Source organism: Ambystoma mexicanum, chromosome 2p, assembly GCF_040938575.1.
Source record: "Ambystoma mexicanum isolate Mex_15411 chromosome 2p, UKY_AmexF1_1, whole genome shotgun sequence".
In the NCBI taxonomy this organism is placed as follows: Eukaryota; Metazoa; Chordata; class Amphibia; order Caudata; family Ambystomatidae; genus Ambystoma; species Ambystoma mexicanum.
In genome coordinates, this window is record NC_090923.1 from 1,418,582,595 (window position 1) to 1,418,606,050 (window position 23,456).

At 46.8% G+C, this 23,456-nt stretch overlaps 1 protein-coding gene across 1 annotated transcript in view; it reads left to right on the forward strand.

Moving 5' to 3' along the window:
* Nucleotides 1-23,456, forward strand: part of LOC138567897 (SCO-spondin-like) — a 1,036,222-nt gene that overhangs the window by 718,398 nt on the left and 294,368 nt on the right. The window contains exons 77-78 of the mRNA XM_069646396.1: nucleotides 7,660-7,857; nucleotides 19,560-19,656. Coding sequence (XP_069502497.1) covers nucleotides 7,660-7,857; nucleotides 19,560-19,656 — 295 coding nt within the window. The remainder of the gene's footprint in view (nucleotides 1-7,659; nucleotides 7,858-19,559; nucleotides 19,657-23,456) is intronic.

Consider the following 23,456-nt stretch of genomic DNA (forward strand, 5'->3'; position numbering starts at 1 on the left):
CAATGCGGCCACCATCGGAGCCTGGCACTCTACAGGGATAAATGGAAGATCCTTCTGCAGAATCCTGAGCTTAAAGTGACCAGTTTTACAAATTGCCGCGACCTGCTCGTCCATGGCAAGGGATGCAGAGATTCTAACTTCCAAGTTCTTGACTGACGAGGTAGGCACGGGGAGAGGGCCAGAACAGAAACGTAGTGAGAAGTGGTCCCAACAGCCAGCACCTCGGTTTTATTGCCGTTGAGTTTTAACCAATTTGTTCTTATCCAAGCTCCTAGATCCTCAAGGCACTTTCTGAGCCAGACCGCTGTGTCAGCTTGAGCAAGGTCCAGGCGGACCCAGGAGTTGGGTATCATCCGCGTACGAATAATAGCAAAACCCATGTGACAAGATGAGGAGCAGGAGAGGCCTAATATAAACATTAAACAAAATGGGGAACAGCGCAGAACCCTGGGAAACACCACAGAAAAGTGAGACCGGACTCGAATAGGAAGGGAGAAGAGAAACTGATTGGGAACGATCGGCCAGGAAGGCCACAAACCAGTTAAGCACTCGGCCAGATAGACCGGCGTGCCAAAGGTGGGAGATCAGGGTGGGATGATCAACTGTGTCGAAAGCGGCTGAGAGCTCCAACAACAAAACCGTTCTGACACCTCTCTGATCCACCAGGCGCACTAGATCGTACAGAACCAAGTTCAAGACTGATTCAATGCCTGTCCCAAGCCAGAATCCAAACTGTAATGAATCAAAATAATGAGAGGATTCTAAGAAAGTAGAAAGGAGGGGAGAAACCAGTGCTTCCAAAACCTTCATCAAAAAAGGGAGAAGCGAGATCGGAGACGATAATTGGCCAGCACTTCAGGATCCAAGGAGGGCTTCTTTAACAAAGGAATCAGTAGGGCATGCTTAAGTGTCAGAGGGATCACACCACTTGTAAATGATGCATTCATGGCAGCAGTGATATGAGCAATAAAATCACCTGAGGCTTCCTTCAAAATAACTTCTGAAGCTTCAACAATGCCTGGAAGATCCAGGTGTCTTCATTTTATGCCTCTCACACTTCTTCTTGCATGCACAATATCAACAATGTCTGGTGTCAGTCGGAATAGGAGTTCACACACCTGTCCATTCTACAACCCGCAGCAGCCATTGGGTGGCTGTTTGGGGATTGGGGAAGGTGCAATACAAAGAATTGCCACACGGCAAAGGTGTGGAAGCCCTATGTTTTTTTCTATGATTTGTTTAATATGGTTAATAAAATAACCTTTAAAAAATAAACAAGAGAATTTCTTTTTAACTTTGAATATTAAAATAGACTGTTACATTAGAGAAAAAATGCATGCAAAAGATAAATCGACCAACACAACGACAGAGGTGGTAAATCCAGCTAAACAATATTTCCAAATTAATTCATTTTCCCCCTGAGCCAACAAGTCAATAAACCTTTCAAACAATGCTTCAGAGTTTCGTAATGTTCTTTATCCTGAAAACACCTACAAAATACACACTCTTCCTGCATCAGCCCAAATCAGACCAAAACTTCTTTGGTGAGCACAATGTTTCTTCGGACATAAATGCCTAGTACTCTCCACAGGATAAATGGCCCAAAAGGGGGCTTTCGTTCCCAACCTCTTGTGATCCTCCTGCAAGTGAGACAGTGAAGCATACTGGTGGAAACCATCAACAGTGTTTATCCAATCAAGTGTTCATAAAGCATGTTTTATGTTAGTTGGATTCCCCGTCATCTCATTCGTAGTACAACCACATTCAATAATTTCGGATGGACAAAAATCATCAAATTCTTGCAATACTGCACATTCTTTTTTCAACAGAATTTCTTTCAGATCAACAAATAGAAATCTCTCGCTGGGCAGCAAGAGTTTCCTGTGGAGTGAAAGCCACTTCCACTGAGCTCTATCTTTCAGAGAAACTATGCCTCGCTCATATCGCATTGCAAGGAGAGAGACGGAGCCAGGGACGTGAAGGACCTTCCTCCAAATCAGGGCTTCAAGTACAGGGAGTTACTCCGAAATTGCCAGATTGTAGATTTCGATTCCATGTAGGATTGTTGGTACAATTTTCCCTTTGTAAAAATGAATACAAGGCAACAGGGACAATGTACCCTGCCGGGCACAGCGACCATGGTAAGCAAACCATAACCGTAGCACTGGTACCGTTAATAACGGTGCCGGTGCTACCATGCTCTCCATTCTCATTGAGTCCTATGGGACTCATATGGGAATGGGGATTAACATTTTTCTGCTGCCTGACTTCCAGCAGCACCAGGGCCGTAATCCCTGGTGTTTCCGGCAAGCCAGGCACCGGAAAAATGTGCACGTCTGGTGAAACCTGCTGGTTTCACTGGCACGGTTATCGCCAGGCTCGTAATGAAGCCCAATGTCTTTTCTATTATTTTAGAGATGAATTCACCTGTGGCGATCCACATGTTGGTCTTATCTTTGACTTTAAATGGTTGCAATGGTTTATTATTGGAAATTACTGTGAAAATATTGATGAGTATGGTGTAGAATTATTTGAGTGACTTGCCCAATGTAAACAATTTTTATTAATTCAAGAATTGGACTCCTTAAAGCAGGCATGCTTTCTATGAATTCCGTGTGTCCCTTTTCCTCTAAATGTGCCAAGCAGACCTGTGACTTGTTCAGCTTCAACAACCAGTTCACACCTGCGTACAAACTCGAACTGACACCTTTTAGAACCCTGCATCGGATCACCAAAGTCACCACATCGAAATGACGGTCCTCATCTCGAGCTACTGGAGAATTGTATTACTTGACTTGAACCAGCGGTTACCAACGCTGCACTCGACCCGCATTGAGCTCCTGCTTCCAACCAACTTGACACCACCTCCCTGCTTAACCCAGTGCAATGTGCTGGACTGGGACCCGGTTGGAACCACACAGCAGTACAGCTTGAAGCCTGGTTCAATGCTGTTGAACCATGGAATAATAGAAGAAATACTTTGAGAGGCGTTGCCCCCCATGCCCACGCGTGGAACTCTAGGGACTAATATGGCATCCTTGTTGCGCCTTTTTCTTCAACAGCATATCCTTTTTGAACTATTTTACATTTCTTGACATTTCTGGACAAAGAATCCAGAGTGCATGTGCAGTCTTGTTCTGCACGTATCTTCTTTTGCAGGGGTGTTTTGATATACTGCTTTAATAGTTATTGGACAATTACTTTTTTAGTAAAGTATTTATATTTTTGTAGAACCTTGATTGGACATTCCTTTATTTTGGAACTGTGTTACTTTGCTGTTTGGGTTGCTACTGGATCACATTCACACCACTTCTGGGAGAATAGTCTTCCCATGGCCCACATTACCACAAAAGCCGGCGAAGGTATACCTCTAAGCTGTTCTAGTTTTACCTTTATGACTGGGTGCACTGTTGGTTTGTCAAAGTGTGGGGCGTTAGTAAGCGATCTAGCCACCACTCAGCCTGGTACTCCTGCAGAGCAGAAGTCATTTCATCGCAGGCAATAGGTGAGGACCTCTGGCTAAAGTAAAGAAGGCTTAATTGAGCTGTCTTTACTTTCAGTTTGGCGCCACCACTGCAATCCCTAAGCCACGGGTCGCATTGCAGAGTTAGTGGCAAGAGGTTGCAAGGACAGTGGGTGGCAAGAAGTCATTGGGGGTGGCAGATGCAGTGCCTGGTGACTTACTAGGCCTCACAACACATCCCAGGTTAAATCCTGTACTCCTCGTCTTCCTGCCTGATGGCTTTTGTTGTCTCGTTTCTGTCTGTTCTTCATTGCCCTCTGAAGCCTATGGGCATGTGGTGCGTAATAAATATGAAAATAAATAAATAAATCCAAATGATGCACCAGTTCTGATATTGTTCTGACGTTAGCATAGTGCACGCGCTCCAAAGTTCCATAGTGACTTATTTTGTGGGGAAAAAGCGAGAAACAAAATAAGCAATACTAGCAAACAATACGAAAAACAATTATTAAAATAAACATGAAATCATAATGTTCTACAGGGAAATAAAGTTGTGCAGGGATGGGGGAGCCTTTGAACTCCTCTTCACGTCTGACTACATCACTTTAAATAAGGCTTTGAAAAACAGGCTGCTCTAACATTCATCTCTGCCAGTTACAATCCACTCAAAATGTTCACAGCACAGGAAAACACGAGCACGCTTTACTGTTCCATTTGACAATTGTTCAAAGCGTAGGAATGGCAATACATGTATTTTCATATGGTACCACCTGTGAACAAACCATCTTAACATTCAAAATTAGACAAAAACGTCAGAGTCACCCCACTGAGGCCAAACATGACTTAAATAGCCAGTTCTGTGGGGAGATGACTGCCCACTCAATAGGTTATACAAGCCCGCTGTAACCTATTATGCCTCACCTAAAGAGACATGTCTATTTGCATGTCCATGCGGTCCCACCCCCAGGAGTGGCTGAGCACTGCCATTCTAGGCAATTCTCCCCAGAACATGAATACCCATAAGAACCCCACACAAACATGTCTACCTTGTTCAGCCTCATCAGTGAGGTCAAGATGTGTCTCTATTAGAATACCCGCCTTAATTTAGGGTGAAACCCCTGATGTTCCAAAATTAGAGCTAAATATGCGGTCCACAGCTTAAATGGCCTATTCATTGGGAATGTGCCCCATCAGGTGGTCTAAAATCAGATTCCAGCCCTGAGTGGAAATCGTCCCAAACAACAGGTTATTTGGCCATGTTCATTCTCAGTAGAGGGGTCACAAGTTTGCCTATTTGGAATATATGGGGTTTAGAAGGATAATCCAGACGTGGACCCCTTGCTCTTGTTGCCCCAGAAACATAGGGCCTCATTACTAGTTTGGAGGCAGCCAGGCTGCCTCCAAACTCGGGTCTGGGTCCGTGGTCCCTGAATGGGGGAAATGCCGGGCCATTCCGACTTTGGAGGGCCCGGTATTTCCCCATTCAGGGAACGCGGACCTTCCCCATTCCCATTCGAGCACCCATAGGGCTCAATGGGAATGGGAGCGAGCTAACAACGGGCCCGTCAATACCGAGCCCGTTGTTACCTCCCTGGTCCCCTTGCGGGACCCGCTAAGGACGTCTGGTAAAACCAGGCATCCAGAGCGGGTCCCAAAAAGGGACCTCGTAATACGACGGTATGGGTTTAACAGCGCCGGCACCTTTACCGGCGCCGTTAAACACATACCGCCTGGGTCGTAATGAGGCCCATAGTTTTATACCACTCATGATATCCAACATGCCAAATACTGTGTCTGGATTTGCTGTGGGTCCTCTTGCTCAAAGCTCAAAGCTTGCTTAGCATGTTGGTGCTGAGCTGTTTTTGTGGGTGTGAAAGGTGCAGGGACTAACGCGTGTATGCAGACCCTTCTGAGTGTGAACCATCCAATAGAACAGTTTCATTGGCCGTGTTCATTCTCCCTAGGCTTCAATTGTTAAATGTTTGCAAAATGGGAATTTCAATGTAATAATTTTCAATTTAGAACAATTTACCAGTTGAGGCAATACCAGTTCAATTCTGTTCACTTTGTGGGAAATCTATAAAATATAAGGAAATCAAATGTCTCTTAAGCACTGCAGTCTTCAGCCATTCTCACTCTCCATTGGGCTCTGTCTTTGTGTTGGAAGTCAAAAGTCAAAGTGTTTTGGGAGTGTAAGTGTCCCACACTTCATATTAGCCGTTGATGTCTTTTGCAAATGCTGCCAGGAGTTCACATGTGTTCTCAGGCAAAGCCGGCCCCACCAGCCCTAGCGCCTTGGTTTGTTTAGATGTGAGCGGGGCATATGTAACGTTCAAGATCCTTTGCAGGATTGCATTGGGCCATTGAATTATCAAGCTTAACTGCTTCCTAGGCTGTCAGATACCTTTTTTGGGCAGTGCTCTGCCATCTAGCCAGATGTCTCTCCCAGAGCTCGGGTCTTAACCAGCCCCCTCTCCTGTGGCCTCTTTCTTTCATTGCCTCCTTATTATCTATTTCCTCTTCCTCCTGGCTAGTGTTCGGCACCTATTTACTCTCCAGCTCCTCTCTAGTCCCTACTGCTGTAATATGGTCCTCCTACACCCCTCTTGTCTTGCTCTTTTCTTCCCTCCCTCCTCCTGTGGTGTTATCGCTCTATCCATCTGTAATCTTAGTCCTTCTCTCTCCTCTTCTTTCTGGTGTTGCAGACTTCTGCCTGATTTTCCGCATCTTGTTCCCTTTCCCCCTGCTTGTGTTTTCTTGGCACCACCTCCCCTTACGAACCTCTCACTCTCTCTGAGGTTCACCCCCCTTTCTTGCTACTCATCTTCCTCCTCTCCTGTTTCTACTTCTGAGGTCCCCCTTCCTACAATGTGCTACTCTTTACCTCCTTCAGTTGTGCTCCTCCACTCACTGATATTCTCCGTTTGTCCTCCTCTCTGATCCTCCAACCCTCCTTCAACTCCATTCCTCCTTCTGTTAATGGTGTTCTATTCCCCCCTTCTCTCTCCTCCACCTCTTTCACCTCTGCTCCTCCTAGAATTGGGGATCCCTCCTTCTCCTCGCCGCTCTGCTATGCACTAGACTTCACCTCTCACCACCAACTCCTAACTCCCACACTTTTCTCTCTCCTCACCTCTCTTGGGTTTGGCAGGCTTACCCAAAGGTTCTTTAATTGTTGGATTGATTTCACTTGTGAGCGCTGTGATTGGCGCACTTACTGAGGAATTTACCAGCTGTAAGTTTGGAGATTGTGCAGCTACACAACCAGATAGCTTTTTGCGTGGTCCACCATCTTATCTTAGATTGATGTTGAATGTTGTAGCTGCCTTCGCTTATCTGGAGCCGGTGCTCCTGTGCACCATGGGTAAACAAAGGCTGGCTCTCTTGAACCAGTTCTAGTGAACACCTTAGTCCAGTTTTTTGGCGTAGGTGCATACTATCACCAGTCGCTGCACAATATGTTTCTATCGTAATTTCATTGTAATTTCATAACTGAGAACAGCCGAAACCCACAGTAGAGTCCCCGCGATATGTGGGGTTCAGTGTTTGAGATCTCTGTTGTTTGTTAGGTATATCCTTCTCTCCTACATGGGCAATAGGTCCACTGCATGAGACAAGTTGCTTCCATACCAGCGATATTGACAGATTCTCTCTAAGTGTCATTTCTCTCAGTGATATTGACATGTTCTCTGTGGGAGGTGAAAGTAGAAAACCCTCCCCGACATGTAGAGGGCCTTCTGGCACATGCAAATGTGACTCCCTAGGCTGTGGACATAGAAGGAAAGGCCTGGAGTGAGGAGGCAATCCCCCATATACTGCATCTGGGGCCCACATCATGGAACCAGTGATGGTCCCCGGCCCTCATGGGTTCCCGGTCCTATGCTGCAGCCTAAGACATGGGACATTGCAATACCTTCTGTCAATGATTTTGGCTCTTGTCTTCACAGTCTGGTTATATGATACACATTACACATCTCGGGAGGATAGCACAGGGGCAATGCGCTAACCTTGGAAGCAAGACGAAGAGGAACAACACAGGTTTGATCCCCAGCTCCATGCTTAGAAACCTCTAGGTATTAAGCGTGTTCTAAATCACCAATTAGTATTTTTATAAATCTGTAGCTTTTAGGCCTGCGTGCCCTGACATAGACTAGTCCCTCGTTTGTTAAATCCACATCTCTTCTTCCCTCCCCTAGACTGCGGCGGCGGTCAAGTGGACTTGGACTGTGGGAAGCCCTGTCCCCGCACCTGTGAGGATCTCCAAGCAGACATGGCTTGCCAGGACAATCCAGGGTGCCAGCCATCGTGCGGGTGCCCCGGGGAGCAACTCATGCAGGATGGAGTCTGTGTGGGGCAGGAGGAGTGCCGCTGCCGGCACCAGAACAGCTCCCTGGGTAAGTACAAGGCTGGCAGGTAGAGTGAGGGCATGGGAGCGGGGAAACATAGGGGCAGATACAAAACAGATGGGTCTGTCTGCTTCGCTGCACACTGAAATAATTCCCCTCCCCGGAGTATGAAAAGTACATACTGGAAGTAAAGCATTGATGAAACCACACCATTCAACAACATAACGTGTGACGTTCTGCTGCTGTTTGAGTGTTGTTCATGGGTACGTTGGCTATGGCCGAATATATTACTCAAGTTTCCCAACCAAAGAAGGCCATGCCAATTCTGTTGATTATCTATGTTGGTGACAGAATTGTTGAATTTGTGACATGATTTGGTAGACGCTGCCCCCTGACACCAGACAAGTGTAATCCCACACATACATTTTTCAGAGAATTTGAAAGTTTTGCCTGGAAAGGTACCACATTATGACAGTTTGGTTTACACCGATTCACAAAAGCACTCACAAAAGCACTCACTCAAGTGTAAGTGGGGCCATTTTGTAAGTCGCACCAACTGCTATTTATTTCTATTATCACACCAGATTTCTTTGGGAATAACGTGTCTACAAATTGTTCATTTGTATTACTTGTTCATTGTGCTGTTTCTATAATGGTAGGCGCTTAGGGTAAAAGTGCATTATAGATCAAATACTAGGTACATGAAGAAGGCCTTCACCGGTGTAAGTGAGGGGCAGCATGCCACATGACATGGGGTTCCAGTTCTTTGTGAATCGTCTCCAAAATGAACGTTGTCTAATTGAAAAGATTGAATGGGAAGTTAGGGATGCTATGACGCAGATATATACATCCAGCGAATATGTCGTTATCAGAACCATGTCCTGGGTTTAGTGAATACCACCTCTTGGTCAGATGTCTTAACTTTGAAATGTCCAGAGTACAGTCTGCGAACTCAGGAAAGGATTTACCAAAAGGCAGAAGGGCTAGTCCTCCTTACAATCATTCCACATCACATCTACAGTTTTATCCTTCTCTGATGCACATGTCTGACACCTCAATGCCCAAGACATTGACAACCTTAGTCATAAGACTCATATATGAGGCAAACTCAGCAATGGGCCATCTGGAGCCTCGGGTGAGGTTTTCACTGTAAGTGCCTCCTGTTAGCAGACTTCTTCTCACCTACGTTATCACGACCCCGGGAGTCATGTTCTTCCCAAACACCAATGGCGCAATCTTTCTCTCTGCCTGGCAAGGCCTCCACCATCTGCCCCAAACCAGGCATTGGTCCTACACGTTGAGGCTCTATTGATTTCCAGGTCGGCGGGGGCATCTTACATGGTACTGCACTTGGCACTTTGTAATCCTCCTGCCGGGCTCCTTACAAGGCTCGTGACCACTCTGAGTCAGTGGCAAAGCCTCTTCCAAACAGGTCCACAACCACAGCCTTATGTTTCTTAGCCGTGGTGTTGGTAGCACCCAGTTGCACCAGTGTTGATTAACTCTGTGTCTCCCAGTCTTCCAGATCCTTGTTGTAAAGCAGGCTCTGTGGGAGGCAGTGCTGGTGTCCAGTCAATTGGTCGACAGCAAACTGGTCGACTGCAATTTGGTCGACACCATTTGGTCGAATGCCAAATGGTCGAATTTTTTTTTTTTTTTATATATATATATATATGTGTTTTGTGGGTTTTCGTGTGGGGAAAAAACATAAAAAAGAAAAAAAAGGGGGTTGGGGGGGGACCCCCCCAAAAAAAACCAAAAAAGGGGTAAAAAAAAAAAAAAAAAAAAAAAAATTCGACCATTTGGCATTCGACCAAATGGTGTCGACCAGTTGTCCTGTCGACCAAATGTTTTCGACCAATTGACTGGGAACCGGCAGTGCTAGCTTCTGAGACATCTCAGAGTACATTTCTAACACATTGCGACCAAGGAACCCCTAGTACATTAGCGCCATTGATCCCACGGAGGCCTGCGTCTCCATATCAGCTCCAACTGCTGACCTGATCGGAAAGTCCTTTTCACAGTCTTCTGGTTCTTCTTCTTGGTTTTATCTGAGTGCCTCGAAGATTGTGATGCGCTCCTGGAAGGGGATCTCGTCTCATTCCTTCTCCTGGAACCGGAAGATGCTGCCTGCCGAGTGCCGTGATCCGACCCCATATACGGCCACAACAGCTTGCGAGCACCCCTTCAATCACCTGGAAAATACCTTGGTGTCTTGGTCAACGCCAAAAGCGCGGCGGTTCCGTGCGGACTACAGCGTCCAGCATTCCGCATTAGTGCTTGAGCCAGACACTGTGGTCACGTGACATGCACGGACCGTTTTCTCGCGTCCGTACGCAAATAGTCTACTTATTCTAGCTTCTCACACGGATTGGGTGCTCCTTAACTGAGTATTATTGCCAGTTTCATAGTGTTTGTATCCTGATATTTCTTTGTCTTGAATCCTGTCTTTGACTTCTTGGTCTGCTACTACGGACTAGTCTTTTAGATTGCCCTTGATTTCTGGTGCCCGGTCCCTTTGGATTGATTCCCGATACCTCTGACGCTGCATACGTTTACGCGGATTTCCTTTTGCTTATTGTCTGGTTATGTTGCTATTTCGGATCCCTGCAACCTGGTGTGATCGGTCCTGAAACTTGGTCAAGTACCTCCCGATTTCCGATTGGAGCCCTTTGCCTACCGTTATTTCCTCTCTTTCAATTTCATTTCCTTTGCCTCCTATCCTGGCTTTTACGCCTCATCCACACCCCCATAAACTGACTCATTTACCTACACATTGGGACGCTTTGCTGAATTCCAAGGATCATTCTTTTTGGCCATAAGGGTGACTATTTTGGACGCTCTCCTGTTTTCTTCATTGGTCACTCCTCCCACTAACACCAGGATGCTGTGCAGAACGATAAGGACTGTCGTGGAATTGTTCTATTGGGATCGCAGGACTTCTTCTGGAATTTCATTACCTTGTTTTCATTCTACTTCACCCTGTGTGGCCAAGTAGGTTTCGGGCCTTATTCTTCACGGAACAGGTAAGAGTGGGAAATAGGGGTGGTGGCTGGCAGGGCTGGTATCTTCGATCAAAGTACTGAACTGCTGTTGTTGTTGTTTCCTCTAGCTCTGTTGCTGCTGCTCCTGCCTTTTCACTCAAGCCCCTCGTCTGTCAGGTGTTTTTCGTACTCCTACAGACTGTGCTCTTGTGAGGAAAGTCTGGTTGCAAGTTAGCTCCAGGCTAAGAAGGGGTTGTGGTAAGAACTGTCTAGGTTTTGACAGATTAAGGAGCCCTAAATATAAACCTGTGAAATGGATCTGGGGCCGGATCCAGTGCAGGCACTCATGCAAGCCTTGTCAGCCTTGCATACTGACATGGCGTCGGCTCATACGACTTTAAATCAATGTATGGATGTGTTACAGAGCTTTATACAACCGTTACCTCCTGATGAGGAGTTTGGTGCGGCTGCAGCGGTTACAGACCCTCCAGCACCCCAAGCTACCCCTCCTGCTCCAACCCCAGTGGTATTGCCTGGGCCATTTCCTCTGGCCCCTCCAGAACGTTTTATGGGAGACCCTAAAACCTATTGCACTTTTGTAAACCAGTGCCGTTTGCATTTCCTTTGTCGACCCCTGGCATTTTCAGATGCAACAACGAAAGCTGGTTTTGTTCTGTCCCATTTGGGCGGGACGGCAGCCGCCTAGGCTAACCCTCTTTTAGAGGCGGATGACCAGGTTTTGTATAATTTTCAGGCCCTCATCCAAGCCATGAATGCAGTGTTTGACATGAGACATAAGGCGCAGACTTCTGATCTTGAGTTCCTTGCCATCACTCAGGGGAAAACAGACCTTGTAACCTATCTCGCCCGCTTTAACCAATTAGCGGTTGAAACCTTGTGGCCGGAACAAAAGAAAGCCGCTGTCTTTTACAAGGGCCGTTCAGACGAGTTTAAAGATGCCCTATCAGTGCTACCAGCAGTACCATCCGATTTTTCAGAACTGGTGGACCTAGTCTTGTAGGTTGATGCCAGACATCGACAGAGATGTGGAGAACGCAGAGTCCCAGATCTCTGCATCTCAGGGAAATCGGACGCAGGTACTACTAGCGCTTCTGGTGAAGTGGAACCCATGCAAATAAGGGCTATCAGAGGACCGTTATCCAAGGCAGGACGGGAAAGACGCCTGGTTAATAACCTTTGTTTCTATTGTGGCCAGGAAGTCCATTACATTCGTATCTGCCCCAAAACACCAGCTAAATTGGCGGGAAATGCCAAGACTCGTCCTTAACCAGAGCCTGCAGGACGAGTCAACAGATACAAGGCTCAGGAGACAGTTGTCTTGCCTCTCACATGTTTCTTCCTATGTGCTTTTCCGGTCCTGGTTCTGAGTCATTTTCCAGCCCTGTCATGATTGATTCTGGTGCCAGCGGAAATTACATGGATGTCCAATCGGCTGGTCGCCATGGATTACCTACCATCATCAAGGAGGTCCCAGAGGAAGTACATGCTGTCGATGTTTCCTGTCTGGTATCAGGTCAGATAACAGAACAGACTGGGCCTCTTCGGATGTCAACATCAGAAGGTCACTCAGAGTACATTACGTTTGACCTCATCTCAGCCCCACAGTTTGGGATTATACTCGGCCTTTCTTGGTTGCAAACACACAATCCTGTAGTTAATTGGACCCAACAAACGGTGCGTTTTTCCTCTGAGTTTTGCCGTAAGCGATGTTTTGATTCTCTGGTTATTCCAGAGCTCTCGCCCTGCTTAGCTATGGTTACTAACGTTTCCTCGATCAGTGCCACATTGCAAAAACCCTCCTCGGAATTACCTGCGGTATACAAACAGTATATCGACGTCTTTGACAAGAAACTATCTGAAAAACTCCCTGCGCACCGAAGTTATGATTGCCCGATTGATTTAGTCCCTGAGGCAGTGTTTCCGCATGGCAGAGTGTACTCCTTAACACAAAAAGAGGAGGACCATCTACGAGAATACGTAGACAAAGCCCTACGGCTGGGGCATATCTGGCCATCTCGCTCTCCTGCAGCGTCCCCAATCTTTTTCGTATCCAAGAAAGAGGGGGATTTAGGCCCTTGTGTGGACTATAGAGCTCTTAACAAAATTACTGTCAAAAACCAGTATCCGCTGCCTCTGATATCTAAACTGCTTGATAAGTTGATCTCTTCCACCATCTTTACCAAGCTAGATTTAAGAGGGGCCTACAATCTGGTCAGGATGCGAAGTGGGGACGAGTGGAAGACCGCGTTTAAAACCAAGTTCGGTCTATATAAATACTGTGTAATGCCCTTCGGCCTTTGTAATACCCCAGCCACCTTCCAGCATTTTGTCAATGATATTTTCAGGGACATGCTGGGTTGTTATGTAGTGGTTTACCTGGACGATACCCTGATTTTTTCTGACAATCTGTCTCAACACATTCAGCATGTCTGCTCTGTCTTGCAACGTCTACGGGAACACTCCTTATATGCAAAACTGGAAAAATGCGTTTTTCATGCATCATCAGTCGAATTCTTAGGATTCCAAATATCAGCGGAAGGGTGCCTATGTGTGCTTCCAAAGTCCAGGCAGTGCTCGAGTGGCCTGTCCCCACTTCCGTAAAAGCCTTGCAATCCTTCATCGGCTTTGCAAACTTTTATCGCAGATTCATTATCTCCTTTTCGGAAATGGTAGCTCCCCTTACATGCCTTACTAGCCCTACAGTTCCGTTCATATGGAATTCGGACACCCAATCGGCTTTTCCAGCTTTGAAAGAGGCCTTTACAACCGCTCCTGTTTTACAACATCCAAACCCGTCTCTCCCATTTATTGTAGAAGCTGACGCCTCTGCCATTGCAGTAGGGGTTATCCTTTTGCAAATCTGCCCCTCTACACAGCAGATGCACCCCGTGGCGATCTACTCCCGAAAATTGTCAGCTGCTGAACGCAATTATACAATAATGGACAGGGAGTTTTTGGCCATACGGGCTGCGTTTAAGGAATGGAGGCACCATCTTTTGGGTGCCCGACATCTGGTTACGGTATACACCGACCATAGGAACTTGCAAGCTCTATCGCAAGCAAAGTGTACTAATGCCCGGCAAATACGCTGGCACCTTTTTTTCACAATGTTTAACTTCACCGTGACCTATCACCCCGGCCCTTTACATGGAAAAGCAGGCGCTCTGTCCCGGATTGGTACCGATTGCACCGCCGGTAAACTGGTAACGCAGATTTTACCATCTGGGTCAGTGGTTTGTGTATGTGCGGCCTCTTCATCTCTTTTGGATCAGGTTCGACGGTGGGTCAAGGATCATGTTTCCTCTCTTGAAGAATTGGGGGCTACACTGCTGTCGGGTTTTCCCTATGTTCATGGTCTGTTGTATCTGCCAGATAATAAAACAAGGAGATTGGCTCCTGAATGGTCTCATGATTCCAAACTGGTGGCACACCCAGGATGGACCAAGGCCCATGAGCTATTAAGCCGATGGTGTTGGTGGCCTGGGATGAAAAAGGAGGTGGACAACTTTACCAAGATGGCCCAATTTATTCCATGTCCAGGTATCCCGTCTGCTTCCCTGTTGGCCTCTTTGTTCTTTGACAATATAGTCCGCTTTTTTGGACTTCCCACAATTATGATATCAGATAGGGGGGTCGCAATTTACATCACGTTTCTGGCGTGCATTAACCAGCGCCCTAGGCATCGATGCTCGTCTGTCTTCTGCATATCATCCGCAGACAGACGGTCAGACAGAACGTACTAATGCCACCATGGAACAGTACCTCCGTTGTTTATGTCTACAACACCAGTCGGATTGGTTGTCTGTTTTGGGGGTTGCTGAGTTTGCATACAATAACGCCCGACATTCATCGGTGGGGTGTTCTCTGTTTTATGCTCTCTATGGCCTACACCCGAGGATTCTTCCAGGTGTCCTTCCTTCTCTGGACCGAGCTCCTGCTGCCAAGAATGTGAGGGATTATCTGCTCTCTATACGTACCTCTGTTCTTTGTCACCTCCAAGCCGCTCAGCGTCGCACTAAGGAACAAGAGGACAAGCATCGCTCCCCGGCCCCTGTTTACACTCCGGGTGACCGGGTGTGGTTGTCGACCAAACACCTTACTCTTCAGGGCAAGAGGAATATGAGGTTCACGCTATTCTTGATACTCGAGTAAGGAAAGGGATACGCTCTTATTTGATCGATTGGAAGGGCTACGGTCCGGAAGACAGGACTTGGGAACTGGCCTCCAATCTACATGCTCCACGGCTTTTGCGCTCCTTCTAGCGTGAGCGACCTGCGGGGTTCCGGATGGCGGTGCCCTTTCTGGGGGGGTACTGTCCGGATCCAACCCCATATACGGCCACAACAGCTTGCGAGCACCCCTTCAATCACCTGGAAAATCCCTTGGCGTCTTGGTAAGTGCCGAAAGCGCTGCGGTTCCGTGCAGACTACAGCGCCCAACATTCCGCATTAGTGCTCGAGTCGGACACTGTGGTCACGTGACACGCACGGACCATTTTCTCGCGTCCGTACGTGAATAGTCTACTTATTCTAGCTTCTCACACGGATCGGGTGCTCCTTAACTGAGTATTATTGCCAGTTTCGTAGTGTTTGTATCCTGATATTTCTTTGTCTTGAATCCTGTCTTTGACTTCTTGGTCTGCTACTACGGACTAGTCTTTTGGATTGCCCTTGATTTCTGGTGCCCGGTCCCTTTGGATTGATTCCCGATACCCCTGACGCTGCATACGTTTACGCGGATTTCCTTTTGCTAAGTGTCTGGTTACGTTGCTATTTTGGATCCCTGCAACCTGGTGTGATTGCTCCTGAAACTTGGTCAAGTACCTCCCAATTTCCGATTGGACCCCTTTTGCCTACCGTTATTTCCTCTCTTTCAATCTGATTTTCTTTGCCTCCTATCCTTGCTTTTACCCCTTCTCCACACCCCCATACACAGACTCATTTACCTACACGTTGGGACGCTTTGCTGAATTCCAAGGATCATTCTTTTTGGACATAAAGGTGACTATTGTGGACGCTCTCCTGTTTTCTTCATTGGTCACTCCTCCGAATAACACCGGGACGCTGTGCGGAACGATAAGGACTGTCGTGGAATTGTTCTATTGGGATCGCAGGACTTCTTCTGGAATTTCATTACCTTGTTTTCATTCTACTTCACCGTGTGTGGCCAAGTAGGTTTCGGGCCTTATTCTTCATGGAGCAAGTAAGAGTGGGAAATAGGGGTGGTGACTGGCAGGGCTGGTATCTTCGATCAAAGTACTGAACTGCTGTTGTTGTTGTTTTCTCTAGCTCTGTTGCTGCTGCTCCTGCCTTTTCACACAAGCCCCTGGTCTGTCAGGTGTTTTCATACTCCTACAGACTGCGCTCTTGTGAGGAAAGTCTGGTTGCAAATTAGCTTCAGGCTAAGAGGGGGTTGTGGTAAGAACTGTCTAGGTTTTGACAGATTAAGGAGCCCTAAATATAAACCTGTGAAATGGATCTGGGGCCGGATCCAGTGCAGGCACTCATGCAAGCCTTGTCAGCCTTGCATACTGACATGGCGTCGGCTCATACGACTTTAAATCAATGTATGGCTGTGTTACAGAGCTTTATACAACCGTTACCTCCTGATGATGAGTTTGGTGCGGCTGCAGCGGTTACAGACCCTCCAGCACCCCAAGCTACCCCTCCTGCTCCAACCCCAGTGGTATTACCTGGGCCATTTCCTCTGGCCCCGCCAGAACGTTTTATGGGAGACCCTAAAACCTATTGCACTTTTGAAAACCAGTGCCGTTTGCATTTCCTTTGTCGACCCCCGGCATTTTCAGATGCAACAACGAAAGCTGGTTTTGTTCTGTCCCATTTGGGCGGGACGGTAGCCGCCTAGGCTAACCCTCTTTTAGAGGCGGATGACCAGGTTTTGTATAATTTTCAGGCCCTCATCCAAGCCATGAATGCAGTGTTTGACATGAGACATAAGGCGCAGGCCTCTGATCTTGGTTCCTTGCCATCACTCAGGGGAAAACAGACCTTGTAACCTATCTCGCCCGCTTTAACCAATTAGCGGTTGAAACCTTGTGGCCGGAACAAAAGAAAGCCGTTGTCTTTTACAAGGGCCTTTCAGACGAGTTTAAAGATGCCCTATCAGTGCTACCAGCAGTACCATCCGATTTTTCAGAACTGGTGGACCTAGTCTTGTAGGTTGATGCCAGACATCGACAGAGACGTGGAGAACGCAGAGTCCCAGATCTCTGCATCTCAGGGAAATCGGACGCAGGTACTACTAGCGCTTCTGGTGAAGTGGAACCCATGCAAATAAGGGCTATCAGAGGACCGGTGTGCAAGGCAGGACGGGAAAGACGCCTGGTTAATAACCTTCGTTTCTATTGTGGCCAGGCAGTCCATTACATTCGTGTCTGCCCCAAAACACCAGCTAAGTTGGCGGGAAATGCCAAGACTCGTCCTTAACCAGAGCCTGCAGGACGAGTCAACAGTTACAAGGCTCAGGAGGCAGTTGTCTTGCCTCTCACATGTTTCTTCCTATGTGCTTTTCCGCTCCTGGTCTGAGTCATTTTCCAGCCCTGTCATGATTGATTCTGGTGCCAGCGGAAATTACATGGATGTCCAATCGGCTGGTCGCCATGGATTACCTACCATCATCAAGGAGGTCCCAGGGAAGTACATGCCGTCGATGTTTCCTATCTGGTATCAGGTCAGATAACAGAACAGACTGGGCCTCTTCGGATGTCAACATCAGAAGGTCACTCAGAGCACATTACGTTTGACCTCATCTCAGCCCCACAGTTTGGGATTATACTCGGCCTTTCTTGGTTACAAACACACAATCCTGTAGTTGATTGGACCCAACAAACGGTGCGTTTTTCCTCTGAGTTTTGCCGTAAGCGATGTTTTGATTCTCTGGTTATTCCGGAGCTCTCGCCCTGCTTAGCTATGGTTGCTAACGTTTCCTCGATCAGTGCCACATTGCAAAAACCCTCCTCGGAATTACCTGCGGTATACAAACAGTATATCGACGTCTTTGACAAGAAACTATCTGAAAAACTCCCTGCGCACCGAAGTTATGATTGCCCGATTGATTTAGTCCCTGAGGCAGTGTTTCCGCATGGCAGAGTGTACTCCTTAACACAAAAAGAGGAGGACCATCTACGAGAATACGTAGACAAAGCCCTACGGCTGGGGCATATCTGGCCATCTCGCTCTCCTGCAGCGTCCCCAATCTTTTTCGTATCCAAGAAAGAGGGGGATTTACGCCCTTGTGTGGACTATAGAGCTCTTAACAAAATTACTGTCAAAAACCAGTATCCGCTGCCTCTGATATCTAAACTGCTTGATAAGTTGATCTCTTCCACCATCTTTACCAAGCTAGATTTAAGAGGGGCCTACAATCTGGTCAGGATGCGAAGTGGGGACGAGTGGAAGACCGCGTTTAAAACTAAGTTCGGTCTATATAAATACTGTGTAATGCCCTTCGGCCTTTGTAATACCCAGCCACCTTCCAGCATTTTGTCAATGATATTTTCAGGGACATGCTGGGTTGTTATGTAGTGTTTTTCATACTCCTACAGACTGCGCTCTTGTGAGGAAAGTCTGGTTGCAAATTAGCTCCAGGCTAAGAGGGGGTTGTGGTAAGAACGGTCTAGGTTTTGACACTGAGTCCCTCACCTGTGAGTTCCTACTTTGGTACAAAGAATCCGTGCTTGCCCTCCCACAGCAGGTTTGCGAGATCTCAGGAGCTGCTGCTCCCAAGGCTGCCTTGCCTTCAAAGACATGCCTTGACAAGTCGCACAGTTCCTCCTTGCATGCCAGGCCCCCAACACCACACGCAGTGATCATAGCTACCAGTAGTTGTCCTCTGTCAGTTGCTGCAGGCCTTCAAGCCTGAAGGTGTCTTACTCATTTTAAAAAGAGCAATCGAATCAGAAACACCTTTAGCGCCCCCTGGCGTTCAACATGTTCCAAGATCTCGTAACATGTGGAGTCGGAAACGGAAGTATTTAAATGAACAGTGCTGTTTATGTCATAGGCAATGTCTCTTCCAGTGGAGGCCACGAGGCGCGCAGTCACAGCACTGTGAGAGCATGGTTTAAGATGTTCGAGTTCTCAGCCTGTAGTGCTTTACAAATCAAATAACACATACATAAATAAGGCAGTCACAGGGGGACGGTATGAGTGGCCATATATGAATTATGCATGTATGATTTCTGCGAAACTTGAGCTACGCTGAGCAGAATTCTCGAGCAAATCTAGGCATTAAAGTGCAGAGTCTGACTGAGGATGAGCGATGTGGTAAAAGCGAGAAATGCTTCTTCTGGGAAAGAGGGAAAGTGACATTTGATCCACGTGTACTCTGCACACACGATGCCGAATCCCTGTAAAGGCGGGTACACATAATACGTCACTCGGTGACTGGATAGTAGTAATGTTGCCAACTGTTATAATTAACTATTAGGCATTCTACAATGTGTGTTTTGCAGGTTATTATTGAAAAATAATTGTAATTGGTTATTTATAACGCGTGCAGACCCGGGGATCGAACCTGTCTTGCTCTGCGTCGTCGCCCCTGAGCTATCCTCACGCGACAATGCGTACTGTCATGTGTTATAAATAACCAATCACAATTATAGTTAGTTTGACAGGTGCATGGGGAAGAAGCTGAGTTCTCTGGTGCCAGTGCAATTGATGTGTTGTGCCCTGAGAAGAAACAAAAATGAAAACAATAATTCTTTTAATTTTCCTTTTAATCTAGGAGCATCAGAACCTGGGAACAGCTCGTCGTGGGCTGGCTTGGTTCCCTGGGAATATATCTTGCCTGGCGAAACAGTGTCCGGCCCCTGCCAGAATTGGTGAGTGGCAAGGCCTCCTCCATGCAATCAGATGCTGCTGGGTTTACAAAGGGTCCACATTGTTCAGTAAAGGAAGGGATATATTATTTTGATGTTTTATATGCCAATCTTTCTGTTCTGCTTGGAGCATAACAAGTTGGGGGCCATCTGTACGTGGTGCAGCATTCCCTGGCAGTGGCCACTTGTGTGTGTTGGGCCGGTGGCTGCAACATCATGGCTGCTGCATCTCTTTTAGCATGTAGAGAGCAATACGTGGCTTGGAACGGCTTAGATTGACTCTGCAGAACCAGAGGGATTACCCTTGTGCAACAGTTCCATAATTGTTCGCTTTGTTTGCAGGAATGTCATTTCAACAAAATGCCTGGGGTAGCGGAAGTGACATCACACAACTCTTGACCTCTGATGACATCACAAGAAGTGATGTCCTTTGACCCAACCCTGAAGTGACATCACGGGAAGCGAAGGAACACAACCTTTCGCCCCTCGACAAAACAGGAATGGGCATCACATAGCATTGTCCCTAAGTACACAGCGAAAAATATGGTTACGATATCACTATAATGTGATATATATTTCATACAAGAATGGATCACCATAGGTATCGTTAATATCAGTGTGTATAGGCCCATGTTAGCAAATTAATGTGAATACAAGGCCAAATGATAATGATGTGTTATTATAAAGCACTTACGCTTAAGAGCTTTATTTAGAACAAATATACATACAATATCACCCAACCTGTGTTGGTACTCATTTATCGACCTCAGAAGGATGAAAAGCTGAGTTGAGGTGTTTAAGAACAGACTAAATCAGGGACTCACCCCCTTAAATGTGCCTGAAATAAACCTTGAATTAGTCTAGCAATTATTGTATAGAATTCCAGAAAGACAACTTATTTTTTATTCCTATTCTTTCTTATTTAGGGTCACTGCTCAAAGTGTTACACTAGTGTAACCCTTGTCTTTTTTTAAGAGGCCCGAAAAAGAAATCCAGCCACTCCGGAAACAAAGAGCCACATGGCCCAGGAGCTTACATTTAAAAAATAAAAGAAAGAATAAAAACTTTTTTTTAGGAGTAGCAAGGGAGACCACAGGGGTAGCAAGGGAGACCACAGGAGTAGCAAGGGAGACCTCAGGGGTCATGGTTGTGACCCCCAAATGACGTCCCTGCTTGTTTGTTCCATTGCAGAAAGTTTCCAACCTTCTGTAATGCTGTTTAATCTTGCCTAGTGCAAGCACTATGGCGCAAACTGCTATTCTAACTCCCCGCCACTGGAGGCAACAGGCAACAACAGATACATTTAGCTTCCTAAGGATTTCATAAGTTGGCGTGTCTAACCACAGTGAGCAAGTGGCCTACTTCAACCGATGCACTTAGGAGGGTCTCTCAGAGAAGTAAGGGTGGGATGGTAATACTTAAAGCTTCTAAACCACTGTTAAAACCTCCAAGATCTTAGTGGACACCAGGATATTTTGGCTTAAGTGTGTCACGAAAAAACCTGTTGAGTGCCGATGCTGTGGAACTCCCTGATTGTACTTACCGGGTTTGATCCCTCCATGAGGTCTGTGTGCACTGGCTCGCATGCTGCTTTGCAGTGCAAGACATTTTTCTACATTACATATTCACCTCCATTGCACAGTGTTTCCAGTTACCACATTTTATCTCCAAAGCATATATGATGTGATAGGTTATTTATAAAGCGCTTAATACCCAGAGGTTTCTAAGCACGGATCTGGGGTATTCAATTTTATGATTCCTGTAGACTGGAGAGGTGCTCCCACCACAAAGAGATGCCTTGAGTATAACAATGTGTTCATTACTGAGTGTTATCAGATGTCTTTGAGCATGCATTTTACCTGTGGGGCATCAAATTGAACTGTATCATATCTGTGTATTGAAATGTTATACAAGATGCATATCTTTTTAATACACACCAAGGGTTAATGGATGGTGTGAGCAGTGGACTATCAATATAAATATATGTGACATTGGTAAACCTCTCCTGTGTTGGCAATTTTGAGCAGCCGTCTACTGCAGGGGTTGTTGCCTGCTCTCATCTCTGTTGCACAGCGACAGGTACATGCTTTTCCCTACCTCTACCGCAGCCCCCATTGAGGTATGTCATGGGAACTTCCCTGGGGGTGGAGGTGAGGCTCTGGAGGTAGGGGTGATAAAAATCACATCAATATACATTAATTAAACACACCATATGCAATAATACCTGACTATAAAACAGTGCATAAAGCACACCGCTGAGGAAGGAACACAGAATAAGCATGATGTCAAGATGAAGCACTCTGGTTGATGAATCAGGGGTGTAAGGCAGGTAAAATGGCAACATTTTCTGAAAAAGACTATATTGTTTGCAAAACTAATCAAAGTGACTTAACCAGTCTCTAGGGCCTACAAATGGACCAAGGGGGTAGTTAGCAGTCAATATTACCTTATTACAATTCTTGGTGGTTTGACAGCATCAAACCAGGCTTCAAGCGGTTGTGCAAGCGGTTCAAGCAAAGTTCTTGTGCAGCAAGTCGTGTTGACCCAAGTACGAGCTGACTGGGGGCGAATATGATGACTCAGAATGGCTCAAAAGGCAGCGTTCGAGCCTTGCAGGATGGAGTGCTCACCAGGATCGGTTTGGTGTCTAACCAGTTCGAGTTGGGCTTTAACCACTGGGCAAGTTCAGCAAGTGATGCTCCCATGGTTCGAATCGAGGGTCCGCTACAGTTTGAAATGGTGATCTTGATGCTCCGTTGTACAGTTCGATGAAGTGGCAGTTTGAGGTTGAGCCGGGCCGAGTCATTTGCTGGTTCAAGCTGGCAAGTGACACTCCAGTGGTTCGAGTTGGGGTCTGGCGAAAAGCAGTTGATTTGAGCAGGTGAGGGGCTCTGTGGGGCACGATACAGCATTGAGCTGGTTCGAGTTGCAAGCATGCTTGTTTGATGAGTTTGAGTGAGTGTGAAATGCAGCAGCGGCGGTTCCTGTTGTTCAAAATGTGGTGAACCTGGTTCGAAGGCAGTTGGATCGGTTCAATGCAATGAAAACAGGGATTCTGGCTGTCCTGGCTCACAGGGTGCATGGGTATTCTAATCAAGGGATTAAAGGAGCAGATTGGCTCTTGTTCTCGGGTTCTCAAACACAGGGGGCACTGGCACACAACTCCAGGGGTCCTTCAACGCGGTGAGGTCTGGGGCACAAATGTGGCTAGCAGAGAGGTAGATCTTGTCTCAGCACTCGTTTACCCACACTGGACCCTGGGTAAGGTTAGGGGACAGAGCTTCCCCCTATCTTGAACATTAAGTTTTCACCTCACTGGCCGAGGACTTTGGATAAAGCAACTCTGCCAAAAGAGGTACAATGAATTCTTCCTTAAGTGTTTGTCCAAAAGTGAATCAAAGAAGTGGTGAGAGACCCCTTCTTTTAAAGGCAAACATCCACAGTTGTCTTCTGACATCACCTCCAAAGGGATTTGTGCTACTGGAAGTGGAGGGGACATGAAGTTAGGAGAGAGGCAGAGAGAAAGAAGATGGTTGAACCTTCCTCCACTGTAAAGTGCTCCCCCTGTCTACACTAACCCTGCCCCTTCCCTTCTCAGTAGGATCAAAGGCACTTTGATATGCAGCACCTTGGCGTGAGGCTACCCCTTTTGATGGGCATCCCCTTTAATTCCTGTTCCCAGTCGGGCTTCATGTAGAGTGGCCATCTTTCTAGGGTCAGTGTTACCTGCCCTCACAAAAGAACAAAGAGAGGCAATCCCCAAGGATACAGTCTTGCTTGCAGTAGCAATGACAACCTGTCTG